Source organism: Macrobrachium nipponense, chromosome 49 (genome assembly GCF_015104395.2).
Source record: "Macrobrachium nipponense isolate FS-2020 chromosome 49, ASM1510439v2, whole genome shotgun sequence".
NCBI lineage: Eukaryota > Metazoa > Arthropoda > Malacostraca > Decapoda > Palaemonidae > Macrobrachium > Macrobrachium nipponense.
In genome coordinates this window covers 11,710,498-11,729,295 of record NC_087224.1, presented here as the reverse complement: position 1 = coordinate 11,729,295, position 18,798 = coordinate 11,710,498, and the positions used below count along the sequence as shown (strand labels likewise).

The following is an 18,798-nucleotide window of genomic DNA, read 5'->3' as shown; positions in this document are numbered from 1 at the left end:
ATACGTAACTTACAGAAAAAACATTTTATAATATGTTAAGTGTGTGTGTGTATATATATAGATAGATATATATATATATATATATATATATATATATATATATATATATAGATAGATATATATAGGGATATATATATATATATATATAGATATAATATATAGATATATATATAGATAGATATAGATATATATATATATATTTTATATATATATCTATATATATATATTATAATATATGATATATTATAATATATATATAGATATATAAGAATAATATATAATATAATACAGTGGTCCCCCTGTATTTGCGGGGGATGCGTACCAGAGCCCGAATGAATAATCAGAACCCGCAAATAGTTGGAACCCCTATGAAAATGCTTAAAACCTCCTATTTTGTTAGTGAAAACTCAAGAAAAACCCACTAAAAATGTTTATACTTGGTTTTTTTAATAGTTTTATCACAAAAAGTGCATTTTATGATGAAATTGATTATAAAAACCAGGAATTTCTGGATATTTCTCATAGAAAAATACCGCGAATGTGCAAATTTTCAACGAATAATGCGGTGAAACGTTCCCGAGAGAAATCCGCGAATGTTTGAGTCCGCAAATCCGGAGAACGCGAATACGGGGGTCCACTGTATATATACATGTGTGTGTGTGTTCGTATAAGTGCACATTTGTTCAGCAAAATCTGCACCTAAGAACTCTTGTTCCTATTTGTTTTCAAACTTTTCCAGATATATAAATTAAATTCCCATGTCTTAATTTAACTGTTAACATCTCAAGTCTTTCATCAAGCTAAACTTGACCATTCAAACTGATCAGCAGCACTGATAATAAAAGAACCAATAAGAAGAGCCATATAAGAGGTTTGCTTTTGTCACAGTGACCCACAGCACTTACCCTGGTCAACGTCACGTTGGCAAAGGTCTTGAGGAGTTCTAATGCCACAGCTGAAGGGACGTTACCGAGCCACAGTGCCGCGCCTTCAGGGTGGAAATGTTAAGAGAGATTTCAGTTTTGGTTTTGTTGCAGATTTCAGCTCAGAGAGAGAGAGAGAGAGAGAGAGAGAGAGAGAGAGAGAGAGAGAGAGAGAGAGAGAGAGCTGAAATGTGCCATCTATTGAGCTTTTTCATTGTGAAGGCCGGGATACGTGAGCCCTCAAGGCTTCCGGTTGAAAATATAAACAAACATGAAAGATCAAAGTGAGTAGCTAAAGTCTAAAGGGAGTAACAGATCTAATAGTGGAGGAAAGGAATGCTGATAATTCCGAGGGGGTAAGATGGCTGTAGTGACTTCATGGGAGCAACAATGTCTTCAGAATGGGTAAGTAAGGATCTCCCTCAGTTATGGCACAGCAGCCTCAATAGTATGTGTATGAGAGGTACAGTAACGTCATCTTAAGATAAAGAAAGAGGATTTAGGGAGGCAATGCTTATTAGATCACCCGATGGTTAACCGATGTTATCGATGACTTTTGTCACTTATATTCCAACTCATCTTTAGTGTTAAGCTAGTATATAAAAATGATTTTACTTAGGACCTTTCCATAAAGACAATGTTGACTTTACTTTGCTGAAAAAGTAATAAACTAAGTTTGTTTCCTTTTCAGCAAAGTAAAGTCAACATTCTTGAACAGAAACTTTCTAAAAATCCTCTTGGCCCTTACAGCAGTAGCTGAACGAATTCTTCAGACAAACAAATCCTTCAAAGCAACTCAATGAACTGCAGGTGACAAATAGGATATTCCACGAATCAAGTGAATTCAGAGTTTGGAAAAAAGAGAAAGAGAGCATAAGACAAGTGATGCAGACGCTCCTCTACTTACAAACGTTCAACTTACGAACTTTCAGATGCAAACAACCGTGATTGTATATTAAAACTGAACTGTACTGTACCGTATTATTATTATAATTTGTTTAATGTATTTAATGTATTTAGGTTTTAAATAGCATTTGTATTTAAAAAATACTGTATAAAATGCAGCACAGTACTAGTATTGCCTTGTAGTATGAAGAAACATAAATAATACTGTACGTAATGACCATGAGTACTATTTCAAGTTAGACTTACGAAGAAATCAAGATACGAATAGCCGTTTAGAATGTAACTTGTTCGTAAGTAGAGTAGCATCCGTACATATTCTCAGTAAATATGAAAACAATGCAAAAGAATTTGGATGAAATAATGTTCCAAAGGTTTTACGCACTGCTGGTAACTCTTAACGCCTTTGTTGCCAAGTGCAAGGACGTGTGAACCAGCGGAAGCATCTTGTCTAATTTCACCCGAACTTCCGGCAGCATGCGATCAGTGGCTACGACCATCGAATCTCCAAGGCTGAAAAGATGGAACAAAGAATTAGACTGTGCAGTACTACCCCACTTTTTCGTGGGGATAGGTTCTGGAACCCATCACGGAAATGCAAAAGCCCCCTAAAAATGCTTATACCTGTTTATAACTGCCAAATACCATGTATCCTTTAAACTAAAACACTTATAAGTGCCTATTTTAACAGTTTACTGTCTAATTTAATACAAAACGAGCGAATTGGTGATCATTTTAGAGATACGGTCCATAGAAAAATTCGTGAACTGGTAAAAGTTCCCATGGAAATGTGAAAAATATGTTCCACAAAAATCCGTGAAAAGGTGAGGTAGTACTTTATTTCAAAAATATGAAGAACAGAGACTTTCCCTCTGATTAGCGCACTTAGCTGAAATATTGGTCGTAAATCTAAAACAATAAAATCCGAGTGGATCTTGTTTGTCCTCCCCGGGTGACAATAGAGGAGACATGTAGTAAGTCTATTCAATGAGGGTTTTATGCTTTTTGTAATCATTAAATAGCTACAGAGAGCTCTAGGTTCATTCGTCTGTAACAACATGCATATATATATCACATTTAAAAAGTTAAAAAAGGCTTTCATAAAGATCTTCAATGGAAAAATAGCACTTTTCTGTCTTGAAGCTGAGGCTACTGAAGTGCTCTAGAGTCACTTAAATTCACTGTCTATTGTAAGAATAAGTCTCTCAAACAAAATGGACAACTTATGCGCATTAACCACATAAAGCAGTCCCGGGTTAATGGCAGGGTTCGGTTATTGCGTGTGCTGAAAACTACCATCAACCAAATCAGTGGCATTCACCATGCCAAAAGTGCATGTGATCCACTTAACGGTGCTGTTAACTGGTTAATAATCTGGTTACCAGCGCCGAAAATCTGATAAATGTCGTTATTAACCAAAATTGCCATAAAACTGAAGTGCCGTTAGCTGATGCCGCCATTAACCAGGGACTCCCTTACGAACATTGTTTCCTCTTACACAGTAAAATTTGTAGGCCCAGGCGTAAGAAGAGTCGGCAGCAACGTTGTCACAAGCATGACAGCCGTGTGAAGTTCTGGGACATCTTCAGTGGCTTTCGTAATTCCCATGACCTGGAACTCAGTTTTATTGACAGCCTGAATAGCAGTTGTCAGCAACTGTGCATAGGGGTCAGAACTGTGCTGAAAGTACCAAGAATGTTTGCCATTAGCTTCAGTACAAGGTTTTACCTGTGCGATTCATCTAAAAATGTGCAACTTTTGAGAAGGACTATATTACTGGGATTACACTTTCCTACAGCAGAGGAGCTGAAATCTATTAACCAAATTATGTCTGATGATTGTAAAAGCCCCAAAATTAATTTAAATGATCTGCGTATGGACCGATAAAGTAATAGAAAATTAACATATACTCTTGAACAAGAGACCAAAGAAGACTCATAATTCAAGAGGTAACATTTGAAGTAAATTAACTCAGAGACTTCAGTGATTTCCTTTTGCTTCTACCTAAAGTGATCAAATTCTTTTTACAAGATCTTCCCAATGATAATTCACTTATATCTTCCTTAGTTAATATTACAAAAACCCTTACCATTTCAAGTTTCTCTATCTATCTATCTATGTTTTTCTTTCAGCCTCACCTCCTCAGATGAAATCCTTGTCATAGTTTCCGGAGACAGGAGCATTCGAACCTCCTTAGAGTTGCTGAGCATTCGAACCTCCTTAGAGTTGCTAAGTTCTGTAGGTTGAACGAACTCCTCAGCCAAGTCAAAAAGGTTTGTGAGACTGTAAACAGAGAAAAAGCCATAGGATGTTATAAGCCATTAAGATAACCAAAAGATAAATGCCATTCTTTTTGAAAACTGGGTCTAAGATGTTGAGGGCTAAGATGATAAGGCCTATTTGGTGAGTTGCATCAAATGCCACTGACATCATCTGTTGGACTAGGAGTGAAAGTATGCATTACCTATCAGTATCCCATCCAGCTTTCTGAAGAACTGACATGGCTGATATCAAAGGCTGTGCGGCAACACTGAGGGCATCCAGTGTGGTAGCCAATGGGGCCAATGCCTCCAGCCGCCCCAGGGAGGCTAAAAGTCCTCCAACCTCATGCACCAGGGACTCTGCTTCATACCCTCCTATGGCTTGTAAGACATCCGAGACCTGAATGGCAAGTGATGGGCATAAATAAAACAAAGAACCCTAAGTTTCGTGACATATCCCATATATACAGCAAAGAAGCAGAAGATATAACAAGCTTTACCTTGTCAATGAGATTAGATGCATCCAAAGAGCTAACGAAGATGCGGCTTATATTCGCTATTTCGCTGCTTTCAATTCTGCAGAGGCTGGTGGAGATGCTCGAGATATCATCACTAGTGGGTGCAACTAAGAACTGCCCCAGCTGATTGGGTGAACATACTATAGTCTTGATATCTCGATAACCTACTAAGGAGAGCACCTGAATGAAACAAGATAAGAAGCAGTTTTTGTAATGATCAATCAATTTTCATTTTAATAAGTGTTCCAAAATTTCAGTAAGAATTCATGGAAAACTATCAGAATACATTTCAGTTATTCCTCAGTGACCTATGAGGATGACCGTATTACATTCAGACCAAGACATCTAACTGGTTATTCACATATGTCACAGATCTAAACACAGGTTTCAAATGCATCGTTTCCTCCAGGCACAGTCCAAGAACATCAATGCAAATGACTGATGTTGATAATATTGATCAACTTACCCTTGACATGTCAATTCTGGACTCTAAGATTGCATCAACAACATCATCCTCAAAACCATATCTGCTAGTTAAAATACTCTTCATTTCCTCTGGTGACCGAATGACGTCACCAACACGCAACCCGTTTTCTGTAAGAATGATTTGTTTATTGCAAAAATTTTTATAATAAAATAAGATTTTTTATACATACAAAATAACTACATAGCTATTGTTTCCACTCGAACAGCAGCTCAAATTCAAAACTGAGCGGGTAGCGCTTCAATATAGTTTGTGTAGGTAACAGCCCGTTCCACTGACGGAATACTGGAACAACCTAGCAGATAATCCTCATTCGTTTTATGCCTTATGTCCATCTCAGGGGAGGAGGGTGGGATCTGATTCTGTAGTTACTTGGTAAGTATATAGTATATAAAATCTTATTTTATTATAAAAATGCCCTTTTATATAAGTAACTTACCAAGTAACTACATAGATGAATCCCACATTGAAAGGAGGTGGGACACATGGACATGGTTTTCTACTCCAAAGTTGCTAGCACTGAATGCATGTCATTCCTTGTAAGTCAAGAGAGCCTGCAATAAAAAACCCTGCAGCTGGTTGTCGCTCAACTTGACCTGTAGTGGCGTGGAGGTAAAGCCAAGGGCCGCCTCTACTCAAGTGGGAGCTTTGTAGCGATGGAGTACTCCTACAACTACCAAAGCATCAATGGTGGAAGTTATGCAGCTAAGGAGGTATCTGATAGCTAGCAAAACTTAAAAGGTCCCCTTTGCGCGGGTGCAATGCCAACCTAAAAAAAACAACCAGAAATACTGTCACCTACACTGAAATAACACCACAACCCATCCACAGATTGGTTGGGCTCCAGGTATTTTGTACCTCCTGGCTCCTAAAAACTCTGTACCTTGCTAGAAGGTGAAGAGAATAAAACCTATACTTCTTCTCGCCATACCATGCCAGTCCCTATCCTGTGGTACGGCAGAACTTAACTGCTGTTAAGCTGGTGTCAGTCTGGTAATAGAGCTGGACTTCAGGTGAACTGAGTTCCTCATTGGACGAGAAGGTTGCATTCTTGCCTGTCAATCTGGTAACCTGAGTTCGCTCCCCACTGCCGCCAATGCAGAACCAGAGAAATTTATTTCTGGTGATTAGAAATCCATTTCTCGGTATAATTAACTTCAGGCGAACTGGGCACTGTTGAACTGCAAGGAATTTGCAAACGCTGTAAGCTCTAAAGTTGGCGTCAGACTGGCTGGTGCCAGGGGAGCCCAAAACTCTGGGCACTGGGATTTCTATAGCTGAGGCCAGACTTGTAGCTGGTACCAGGTAAGCTGGGCATCAGGTGAGCTAGCAGCTTGAGGTTCTGGAAGCTCTATAGTTGGGGACAGACTACAGCTGAAGCTAGTCTGGAAATGGTGCCAAGTGAGCTGTGGTAGCTCACTGTTAGTTATAATTATTATTGGTGGCAGACTGTAGCTGGCAGCCAGGCGAGTTGGGTGCCCATTGAGCTTCTGGGAGTTTGTAGACACTGTATACTCTAAAGTTGGCACCAGGCAAACCCTAACCTCTGGGTGCAAGGATAGCTACTACCATCAGAGAAAGTGATTCGGTTTTCACTTTTTATGATAGTGAGACACTAAGACAAATAATACTTCCAGTAGGTCAATGCGGAATAAAAGTAAAGGGTGCTTCTGAAGTTCTTAGCTTCCACTAAAAGAAGGAAAAGTTGTTTTCCTCACTCTAAGAGTATTAGAGATAAAATCTCATTAGGCCAAACGATCTTGGTCAGACAGTGATGAGGGTTCTAGATTGACCAAAGAATAAGAAGGTCCTCTTGATTATCAAATCCTGCTCAAGTAAATACCTAAAAATGACTCCAATTGAACAGAGAGCTCACTCCTTTCCCTCAACGTTGGTGACTGCTACTGGGTGATTGGAGTAGGTGCAGGCGCCAGGCTGTAACTGGTGTCAGGCGAAATACTTGTATCCCTCAGATCCCACTAGACTTTTGGATCCTTCGTATATTTTTTGACACTTGGATCCTTAAGATCCCACCAACACTTAAATTCCTCAGATCCCATTGGATGCATGGATCCTCTGGGACACTTGGATCCATAGGATCCCACTGTATACCTGGATCCCCATAGATGCATGGGTCACACTGAGAGTTTGGATCCATTGGATCCCGTTGGGGGCTTGGATCTCACTGGGCACAGAGATCCCACTGGGTGCTGGGATCCCGAAAACGCCATTGGCACTTCTTGTTCACACTGGGATCCAGCCTCACACTGGGATCGATCATTAGAGGACAAAGAATGCACATCCCTATAGACGCCTCTTCAATGGTTGTCCGTCAAGACCAGCGGAAGCAGGCTCGACTATCTGGGGGCAAAACGCTCACGGACTTCCATGGACCGACAATATGTTTCCTCCCATGTTAAGGGGAGTCTGACTGGAGCTGGGTTTAGGAGAACCAACAGGGCCACATAGTTCCTTCCTTACTACACATCCAGTAAGATGCCTTTCCAGTGGCTGTCTGTCGATACCTGAGACCTGCAATGGGTTTGACTGAGGGGTCAACTACTTGTATGTAACTCCCCGACCTCCCTTGGACTTCCAGTTCACCTCCTCCCAGGTGCTGGGGAGTCTGATGGGGACCTTCCCTCTGTGAGAATCAAGGGACAAATAGCCACCTCGGTAAATCTAGATAATACTCAGCACCAGGTATTTCTTTGAAAATTACAGTTTCCTATGGTATTTGGGTTGCTTATTAAGAATTTAGCATTATTTTTTGAGGGGGTCGACTGCAATTAACCCACAGGGGCTAGTACTAAACATGGCGAAATACATTTGACGCCCCAATCCCTAGTGGCTGTCATATTCATGGGAACGTTCCTTGCAGTCCGTGCGGAGTTAATGCCTAGAATTACCGCCACCTCCTCCACTGCACTACACTCCACTATTCCAAAGTTAACATCTGTTAACCAAGAGACACGATTGTCAAAGGTGTGGAAAAGAATTAAGGGAATCAGGTGGAGGAGCAAGTGGCCAGAGGCTAGTAGTAGCTTATAGTAAGCGGCCACCAAGCTATAGTAGTAGATTCACGGCAATCGTGCATCTGATGTCTAGGCCAGTCCCTTACGACTCTCCTGATTGGCTGTTGATAAGCAAATCACAGGGCTGGAAACTCTCAGTCTCTCTCGAGAGTTCACATAGGCAGGATGTATGTTCAACCTCTCCTGAGGGATCAACAGCCAAACGGGAGCGTCGTAAGGGGCTGGCCTAGACATCAGATGTACGTTTAATGCATAAAGAAAAAGTTGACTAACAAGAATGTTTACTTCTCGTAGCAGTCAAAAAAACACCCAATTTACTACTACTTTCTGCCTTAATTAAGACTTTTCAGTTCCACTGCAATGGAAAATGTGAAGTTTGTCAAAAAATTTAGTATCTACCGGAGGCTTACTACAGGAAGCATAGTATGTCCAGTAAATAAATAGACCAATAAATGAAATGACCATATAGCCAAGAAATATTTTAATACATTGTGTGGTGATTATCGGTGGCTTGCGCTATGCCTGAGACCCATAAACAAATCAAATTGCTACGTTATGGCCCATAGCAAAAATATGTAGCCTAACATTTGAAATACTTTGAGGTTAAACCATAACCGGCGTCTCGCCAGAAACCTTTCGTCGGAAAACAATTCATGAATTGCAAAGGTTATGAGGGTTAACTTAGACCAATTATACTCTGTTTTTTTCCATCTGTCCATCCGCCTGTGGTGTTTTTGTATGGTAACACTGCGTCCCGGGCTGTAAATAGTTACGGTAAGTGTAAGTTTTAGGTAAATAAAAGGATATCTGGGTGTATATTTGCAACTGAAAAGTGTTTTAATAATTTACTGTATGCGAAGTACACCGTTAATATTCGAAATAGGATATTATTATTATTGTTGAATGTAAGCTGAATGTAACTATCTGAAGCCCGGGACGCAGTGTTACCATACGGAAACACCACAGGCGGATGGACAGATGGAAAAAAACAGAGTATACTTCTATAATGGAGAGACGTAACACTTGATAATTACTTTTAAAAACAAAACTATTAGCTATCGGCGGCTCGCTTATGGTGGATTGTCGGAACACTCTTAGAATTACTTTTAAACACAAAAAACTATCATCGCCGGCTCTCTTACGAGTTTATAGCTTTAAAACAATTCATAAATTGCCAGTTATGGATGAATGTCAAAGGCGTTACATACAACCATTTGTTATCAGGGCCGTCCAACCTCATGCCCGTGGGCCAAAAGTGGCCAATTTGATTTTGAAAGTAGCCTGCGAGAGAAAAAAAGGTAAAAATATATTTCTCTGTTTCATATCATGAAAATTATATTTGCCGCTTATCCTGAATAAAAGAAATATTCTTTGCAAAATAAACAACTACAAAGAAAAGATTCACTGCCGTCTGTTGTGTTACATCATATTTTCAAACGATGATTTATTTAAAATAACAAAGCTCATCATATAGAACGTTGTACTAGTAACTATACTCTGTTTTTTTCCATCTGTCCATCCGCCTGTGGTGTTTGCGTATGGTAACACTGCGTCCCGGGCTTTAGATAGTTACATTCAACAATGATAATAATATCCTATTTCAAATATTAACGGTGTAATTAGCATACAGTAATTTATTAAAACACTTTTCCGTTGCAAATGTATACCCAGATATCCTTTTAAATACCTACAACTTCCACATAGCGTAAATATTTAAAGCCCGGGACGCAGTGTTGCCATACAAAAACAACACAGGCGGATGGACAGATGGAAAAAAAAAACAGAGTATAGGCTCCGTTTTAACCTCGTTTTAACATTCTTATTCTATAGTTATCCCTATTTCATTAGAAATAGAGTGCCAAGATCATAGTTTCTCCTCTTCTTTTTTTCCCATCGGAATTAGAATGATCTTATGTACAAAGGATATGCAGGTCACCATACCAATGTGTCACTGAAGTGTCTGGGAATGCGAACGCTAATGCGAATGTAAAGAGTATTTCAGATAAAATAAAAAACGAAAAACTACAATGCCACGATAAATGCAAGTGAGGAGGAGGAGGAGGAGGAGGGTTATTCTAGCCTCGCGGTAGATTTGTAGCGTAGATTCAAGTGTATTGCTTGACCCGTACAAGAAATGATACTTTTTCTCTTCCTGTATCATACGAGAATTTTGTGTGTGTGTGTGTGTGCTTCAGACGGCTTCCTTAATCCCTATCCTTTCAGATTCAGAATCATTTTGACTGTGCCTACGCATTGACCTACGTATTCAGTGATCATATACAGCAATTTTTCATCACTTCTGCATTTTGATTTTAAGTAGGTTCTACCATTGATTTTTAAGATTTTATAATTGGCCAGCTTTTAGTTTTATTTCCGTTCTTCTTAGCTGCGATCAGCAGCTCTTTCCGTGGTATCACTACGTTTCTGTCATAGAACCTCGTAACGAACTGAGATAGATCAAATTAGGTGTGCAGCTTCAGCTAGAAAAGGATCAAAATAAGTTCTAATATACATAACCTTTAACTTACTCAGGTTCACTCAATTTACTAAAATTGGAGATTGTTTGTTTGTATGGTGCGTGGAACCAGTGGTTATTCAGCAACGGGACCAACGGCTTTACGTGACTTCCGAACCACGTCGAGAGTGAACTTCTATCACCAGAAATACACATCTCTCACTCCTCAATGGAATGGCCGAGAATCGAACCCGCGACCACCGAGGTGGAGATTGGGCATATACTTTATTTTCTTTTTACTTGATGGACAATTGTGAAGATATGATGAAGCAATGAGTGAATCAACAGAAAGCTGTGTGTTGCTTATTACTGATGGCTATTACACATTTTTTTTATTAATCCCAGATAAATGTAAAAAAAAAAAAAAATCTAAAGTTCCTTCATAGTGATATGTTGAAAATTGGATTTTCCTTTGAGAAATGTATATCTGAAGTATCATCTCTCACAACATTTCGTGCTTCCTATATATATATTTGCCATTTGACAAATCGAATGGCAATAATGTTAAGGGTTGTTGCTATCGCAGACATTTTTGAAACTGTACAATGGCATCGCCGTTGTTGATTTATAAGTATTAATTCTCTCTCTGTTGAACATATTAGAATGTTTATTTTCTAATGCTTAGGGCACCGAGATGAAGATGCAAATATCCATATCTAGCTCGATTAATTATCTGAAAGGAATTTGGCAAACAATTTACAATTAACTTTTTATATAAAATGCTCAAAAATCTCTTTATAATTACAACAATCAACAATATACTGTATCACTGATTTGTTTCAAAATACAGGTATTTAATTTTTATTCCTTCTCACTCGTTTATCCATTTTCTTTCTTTAACAGTATTCTTTTATTGAGGGGCGATAAATAGTTGTGATTTCGTAAGTCTGGAACTTTATATATTGAATTAAAGGTACTCTTAGCATAATTTTTAAAAACAAACATTATCCTTTTAAATGAAGAAATTTATTAGAGAGAGAGAGAGAGAGAGAGAGAGCGAGAGAGAGAGAGAGGAGGAGAGATAGAGAGAGAGAGCAGGAGAGAGTAGAAGGAGAAGAGAGAGAGAGAGAGAGAGAGAGAGAGAGATGATACTGGTTTGTTGCATGGTTATTTAGAAGATGTTAGAATTTAGTTTAACTTTAAAATATATTCTTTGAATTCCTCTGAAATAAGTCCTTGTCATTTTCAAATTGATAATTTCTAAGTAATATATATATATATATATATATATATATATATATATATATATATATATATACACACTTATATACATAAACACATACACACATACATAAATACACACAGGTGGCCCGCATGACTTCTTGTTTTTTCAAGAGTGGCCCTCTGACCAAACAACTTAGACGGCCCTGTGTAACTTTATAATGAAAATGTCATACGTAACATCCTACAATTACGTTTAAAACAAACCATAAATGCAAATGGCGTCGTTACATTCCAACGGTTCGTTCATCAACTAAAATGAACGAAATGTGGGAAAAACTCCTCTTGCAAGATTTCAGCTTACATTCCGATAGTTAATTTAAAGAAGCCTCCACCGGAATCCGGTAAAACTTACAGTAGTAGATTCACATCAACCGTGCATTTGATGTCTATGCCTGTCCCTTACGCCACCCCTGATTGGCTGTTGATAAGTCAATCACAGGGCTGGAAACCCTCAGTCCCTCTCGAGAGTTCACATAGGCAGGATGTATCTTCCACCTCTCCTGAAAGATGTTTGTTTTGTTTGAATAGTGCTTTTACGTTGCATGGAACCAGTGGTTATTCGGTTATTCAGCAACGGGACCAACGGCTTTACGTGACTTCCGAACCACGTCGAGAGTGAACTTCTATCACCAGAAATACACATCTCTCACTCCTCAATGGAATGGCCGAGAATCGAACACGCGACCACCGAGGTGGGACGCCAGCACCATACCAACCATGCCACGGAGGCGCTCTCTCCTGAAAGACGTGTCCCTCAGGAGAGGTGGAAAATACATTCTATCCTACCCATGTGAACTCTCGAGAGAGACTGAGAGTTTCCAGCCCTGTGATTGGCTTATCAAGAGCGTTGTAAGGGACTGGCCTAGACATCAAAATGCACTGTTGATGTGAATCTACTATAGTTCCTACGAGTGGAAACGATAGCTACGTAGGTACTTGGTAAGTTCACTTATATAAAAGCTGAAATCTAATACTAGTAGAAGTACATAATAAAATAAATCTTTTCAATACTACAATTATTAATCTATTATTATAATTTCCAGGCGGATCTTTCTTGTCCTCCCTAGGGTGGCAGTAGGGAATCTGGTGGGAATTCTGAGAGCTTCAGGGGCTTCCAAAGGCCTCCAGGCAATCTCCAGGCTCTGCAGACTTTGGATTTGGATTTCTTGCACAATATTAAAGAACAGAGTTTTATGGAGAAGAAATCGGAGATGCAAGGTTTCATAAAAATAATAATAATAATAATAACTAGGCACGATCCCAAGATCCCTGAAAAGGAATCTAGAAAAACTAGAGGCTGAAGTAGCTCCAGGACTCATGCAGAAGAGTGTGATCCTAGAAACGGCGCACATAGTAAGAAAAGTGACGGACTCCTAAGGAGGCAGGATGCAACCCTGAACCCCACACAATAAATACCACCCAGTCGAATTGGAGGACTGTGATAGAGAGAGAGAGAGAGAGAAAAAAAAAAAAAATTCTGCAAGATATTTAGTGCACCACCCGATCCGGATTCAGGATGGAACATATATCTCCCATCATGTGTTATTATTTATATAATAATCTCTAGTTCTGTTTGCACATTTTGATGTACCTGCTCATTTCAGCTCTTTTGTGTGATGGTGTAGTACCAAATGGGAATGACAGCTGACACGACATATGGTATTACTATGCATTACCTGCTGGGAGAGAGTGAGAAATCAGATTCACTGAACAGCAGAAGCACCAATATGCAGCAAATGTGCCACGCTGTCAAACTTCTCTGAGGTCCTTTATTCCTCACACTCTTGGACAGTGGAATAGCCCCCCTACAGAGGTTGTCAAGAAGTTCAAGCGAATATGTAATACATTGCTACCCTACTATGAGATTCAGGGCCTCTGTAACACAGTTTTTTGGAGTTTGCTCCTTATCAAAGCATCGGATGTAGATGAAAGTTGACATATGTATATTTTACAACCACACACAAATTTTGTCAGCATTATCAATAACTTAAACCCGATGGTTTTAATTTTTATAGAGTAAAAATTATCTAGCCGACACCATGGCCAATGATTACGAGCCAAGAGTTGAAAAACATTCATTACGTAAGCAAGGTAAGCACCTTTTGACGAAATGTTGCCCCGCCCATCCACCAGGCAGAAACTCATTCACCTTGTTCCATCAGCTCTGAAACCCAAAGACTTTATGAATGGCGGAACGATATATAAATGTGGGTGGGGTATCTGTGCTAGCGTAGTAATACTACTGTAGCAGTAGTGGCGCAACAGTATAGCAGTAATATACATGAATTAAACGTTTAGGCCAACTGCTGGGATCCTTGAGGAGCATTTAGCACTTCTTGCAACTACTTGAGAAATGAGTTTTTATAGCCAGAAGGTAAATTTTCTATTCCAACAATGCCCGTGATAGCCTTCAGTGTTATCCTGAATTATAACGAGGCCAAAGTGGGTGGAGCCTTATGAAGTCATCATTCTGACGATCATTATTGGTGAAGGTTTAAAGCCAAAATACAGTACTGGCTATTTTTTTTTTCAGTCAATAGGTAGATAGCCAATAAATAAAAATTGCTTGATATTGGATATAGCAGTTATCAAATCAAGCTTGTCTACTATGTTTTTGAAAATTACCAACTATTCCCTACATCTTGTCAATCAAATTGTGACCTATAAAGTAGACTGTAATTTCTTAGGAAACTTATTTTGGGAGTTAGACTAATAATTGGAGTGTTTTTGTATTTATTAACATATTTTGTTGGTTTGTTCATTATGACAATTATCAGTGGAGAGGTTTCAGAGTTCATAAAGGTGTACTGCTTTGCTTGTATTTAAATTTGTATGTCATTGTTGCCAGAGGTACAGCCTTCATTACGTATAGCCAATCATCCATTGAGAAAGCGGGAAGAAATGCTGTCATAAGTTACGTAACGAGTGCGTTCGAAACCTTTTCTCTGAGTAAGTTGGCCCGTCTTCAAAAAAATCACTTTTACATTATAAGTACCAAATTTATTCAACCTACGTAATGCAGAATACAGTCAAAATGTATGTGTAGATATAATGTGTATTCTGAATAAGCGTTATATTTATGAACTGCATAGATAAAAAGTTATTGCGAAAAAACCGTGTTACAGAGGCCCTGAATCTCTTAGTAGTACTATTCACCTTGCATTTTAATACATTTTCATCTATTCGTTAAGTTATTCATTTATTTTTGTATTTATTAATAATTGGGATCTATCTCTTCTTATTGTATTTTCCCTTTGCTATCTCCTCTTACTTCTTCCCAATGAACACCATATTCTTTGGCAATTAACGGCCCTTGTGGGTTTGTTCCATATGAATAAGTTTCATCTTCTGAATAATCTATAATAACAAAGTCCAAGTGGATTTTGTATGTCCTCCCTTGGTTGACTGTAGGGGAGAGGGGAGACATGACACACCCACCCACTGCAAACTGGTTTGTCCACCCCAGGTGGGGTTAGGGTAGGTAGGAGATCAGGAGGGCAGGGGAGACAAGCACTTGGTTATACAGCACGCACAGCGCATGCCAACAAGTTCGTTTAGTAAATAAACAGCCGTTTGTCTGATTCAAACACATGTGAGATACATAAAAGTTGCGTGAGCGAATCCACTACGATGAATGAGAACGACAAATTACATACCCATGAGCGCCGTGAGATTAGGGCTCGCGATGACGTGTGTGAGGTTAGCAAGACGGCTGATGCTCGAAGGCAGAGAAGCAAACTGAGATAATTTGATTTCATTTAGAGTCTTCCCTGTGTTGTTCATTAGAGTATTGATTCTGAAAATAAAAGACAAACAATTTATTAAAATTAAGTTTGATATAATCTTCCAAAGCTCCAAATCAAATTTCGGCAACACAGGCAGTCCCCAATTATCATCGGGGGTCCCGTTCATGATACAGAGCCAGTGATTTTTCATTGGCCTGATGGAGACGTGAACCCACGACATCAAATTACCAACAGACAATTTCAATTACGACAAAGTTTGCAAAGCAAAAGACACTAAAAATATGCAAACTGGTTCGTGCAGCTTTGAAGAGTAAAACGTAGGGCAAGAACTATACTTACAAGGCTCCTGGGTAAGAGTCTATGACATCGTCTGCCGCTGTCTGCTGACACGCGTTGTCCAAGTTGCACACGTAAGACTGCAGGAGAGACAAGGGCCACTGGCTGGAGACTATCCTGGACTTGAAGTGACCTGAGGTTCACCGTCGGTTTCAGCCAAGAGAGAGAAGCACTCGATTAAACTTTATACGGATCAGTTTTCAAAATAAGGCTTTGTGAAAGAAGGCTGCCACAGATGGGCTTGATCCAACACCAGGTTTACAAAACCTTCCATGAGTGACGGTGGAAAACTAATCGAGTAAGAGCAATCTATATCATAAAAATAATGTCTATTTTCGTAATAGGAAATGTTCAAAAGATCAGAAAATAGTGGAAAATTTCCAATAAATGATAAATCTAGAGTAATGTGTACATAAGTCTTCATAAAGATGATTAAATTTATATAAGGATAAGCAAAATAAAGAAGGATAAATTCATTACCTGTAATGTTTACAAAGTAAAATGTTTCTAGGAAAACATGAACATTCATTAAAGTAGATAAATTGAACAAATTCTTCAAATATGAAATATGGTAAAGATAGACATCATGGAATGTGGTGGAGAACTGTTTAGTAGATAGACAACGACCTCGAATTTCAGGAATAACCAAATTTCTATTTTGGTCAAGACAGCAATTGTGGACTGCTCAAAAACACACGGTGTGATATGTAGTAAATGGCAACACTATAGATGTGGACAAAATGATACAGACAGACATTTTAACTATAGAAAAGTAGAGACTCTTCTACCATGACCTCAGAGTTTAAAATGTCTCTTTTTTTATTAGCTTTCTGTAAAAGATAACTATTGAGAAATCTATTGTTCTGTCCACCCTCAGATCTTCAAAACCACTGAGGCTAGAGTGCTGCGAATTGGTATGCTGATCATCCACCCTCCAGTCATCAGACATACCAGACTGCAGCCCTCTAGCCTCCTCAGTAGTTGTTATTTTATTTAAGGTTGTTAGATATCATCATGCATCTGGCGATGCTATGGGTGCCAACAACACAGGCCACTATCGGGCTGTAGCTGAAAGTTTCATGGACCGCAGCTGAGTTTCATGCAACATCTTCGACGTAAAGAAGGAAAACATTAACTAAAATTTTAAAAATCCCCTTTTCGCTTTTCTGATTGCGGAGGAAGTCAACTTTAGCACGAACTCAGACTTGAATTGCTACTTTTAGTTTTGTTCATCAGATGCGAGGGAACCACTTAGCATCGCTACAGCCCCATTTCACTGATTTGATCTGAATATGGAATTAAGGCCAAAGGCTAAGCACTGGGACCTGTACCTATGAATTGAATCGAAGAAGTTTGGGAAGGGGTAACAGGAGGAAAACCTTTCCCAGTTGCACTGTGAATCAATTGTTAGAGGAGGGTGGAAATTAAGATGGAAGAAAGACAATTGGAACGGAAGCAGAATTCCAGCACTACCTGCGAGGGGCACATTTGACCCCAAGGTTAAATTCAACAAGTGAATCAATGAAGGTCAGTAACTCACATGCGCTCTGGTACTGAGGAGGGACTGTAGATTTCAGCCCAGCCAGAAGAGCGAAGGGAAATGCCGCGACCACGATGATGCTCAGAAGCCATGGCTGAAAAGAGAAAATCGTCAGTGTTCAAAGACTACCCAACAGTGTATACGTACTAGGTCAAGTGTTTTGCTCGAAATGCACCATATTCCTAACGTCAACAGAAATACAAGTTTCCTTTCAGTACAGTGAAAGACAGGAGGATATGATGTCAAGGAGGCATCAGTTGGAATACACAGGGAAATTTCGAAGCAAATTACCTTCGTCAAGACTGAATCTGTGGTGAACGGGGGACTGTTGGAACGGAATACTATAGAGTTTTAGGCCAAAGGCCAAGCTCTGGGACCTATGAAGTCATTCAGCGCTAGAAAGGAAACTTAGAGTAGGCAGGTTTGAGAGGTATAACTGGAGGAAAACCTATTGCAGTTGCATTTTGAAACAATTGTTAGAAGAGGGTGGATAGCAAGATGGAAGAAAGAGAATATGAATGGATGCACAGTAAAAGGAATGAAATGATTTGCAGCTAGTGGCCATGGAAGGGATGCTGCAAAGAACCTTTAGTTATGCTTACCGTTAAACAATTGGGGTTGAACCACAGTGTGTTACAGTTGTTTGGTTATGTGATGAGAATAAGGGATGCATACCTAGAAAATGCACCAGGGACTAATTCCCCCTAGGGAAAATTTGAGTTTCGGGGTGGGGGGAGATGGTGACCATGTTTGACAGGCTCAAACTGGCTCGAGGACCACACTAAAATGCAGTGTGCATTGATTTGCAACACTGAGAGGTCACACCAGGCTTTCTCTCCGCTAGCTTGTGTTTGTGCTGGTATTCTGTTGCATTATTATCATACTATAATGGACGTAATGTCTGTCTGTCTGTCTGTCATTCAATCATGGCCAAACGGCTGGTCAGATGGGCATGAAACTTGGCAGGGTTATGGTGGGGACCCCTAAGATGGTTTGTAAGGTTTGTTTTTCATCCAACCTAACCCCCTCCTTTGTAGGGGGTGGGGGTGAGAAGGGAGATTCCCTGAAACGGAGCTGTTTCTGGCCGTGAAACGAGGCTGGTTATTCTCGTATACTTAGTTACTTTACGATTTTTCATACATAATTTCTGTACAACTTCCCCAGAGAAAGTTGCAAATATTTCAGCTCGGACACAATAGAAGATGAAAATTATCATCAATATCCGCAAGATTTTTTGAATAACTTAAATCCATCGGGACTGCCAGTGCACAAAATAACGTTGAAGAAGTACTACCCGGTAATGCTGCTTCGGA

General features: G+C 39.4%; 1 protein-coding gene across 1 annotated transcript in view; it reads right to left on the bottom strand.

The window, feature by feature from the left end:
* LOC135205206 (uncharacterized) overlaps window positions 1-18,798 on the bottom strand; it is a 167,050-nt gene that overhangs the window by 123,580 nt on the left and 24,672 nt on the right. The window contains exons 4-13 of the mRNA XM_064235569.1: window positions 17,486-17,579; window positions 15,949-16,078; window positions 15,520-15,659; window positions 5,072-5,199; window positions 4,588-4,785; window positions 4,291-4,487; window positions 3,965-4,109; window positions 3,325-3,506; window positions 2,212-2,339; window positions 906-988 (exon numbers count right to left, since the gene is read on the bottom strand). Of these exons, the coding sequence (XP_064091639.1) occupies window positions 906-988; window positions 2,212-2,339; window positions 3,325-3,506; window positions 3,965-4,109; window positions 4,291-4,487; window positions 4,588-4,785; window positions 5,072-5,199; window positions 15,520-15,659; window positions 15,949-16,078; window positions 17,486-17,579 (1,425 nt within the window). The remainder of the gene's footprint in view (window positions 1-905; window positions 989-2,211; window positions 2,340-3,324; window positions 3,507-3,964; window positions 4,110-4,290; window positions 4,488-4,587; window positions 4,786-5,071; window positions 5,200-15,519; window positions 15,660-15,948; window positions 16,079-17,485; window positions 17,580-18,798) is intronic.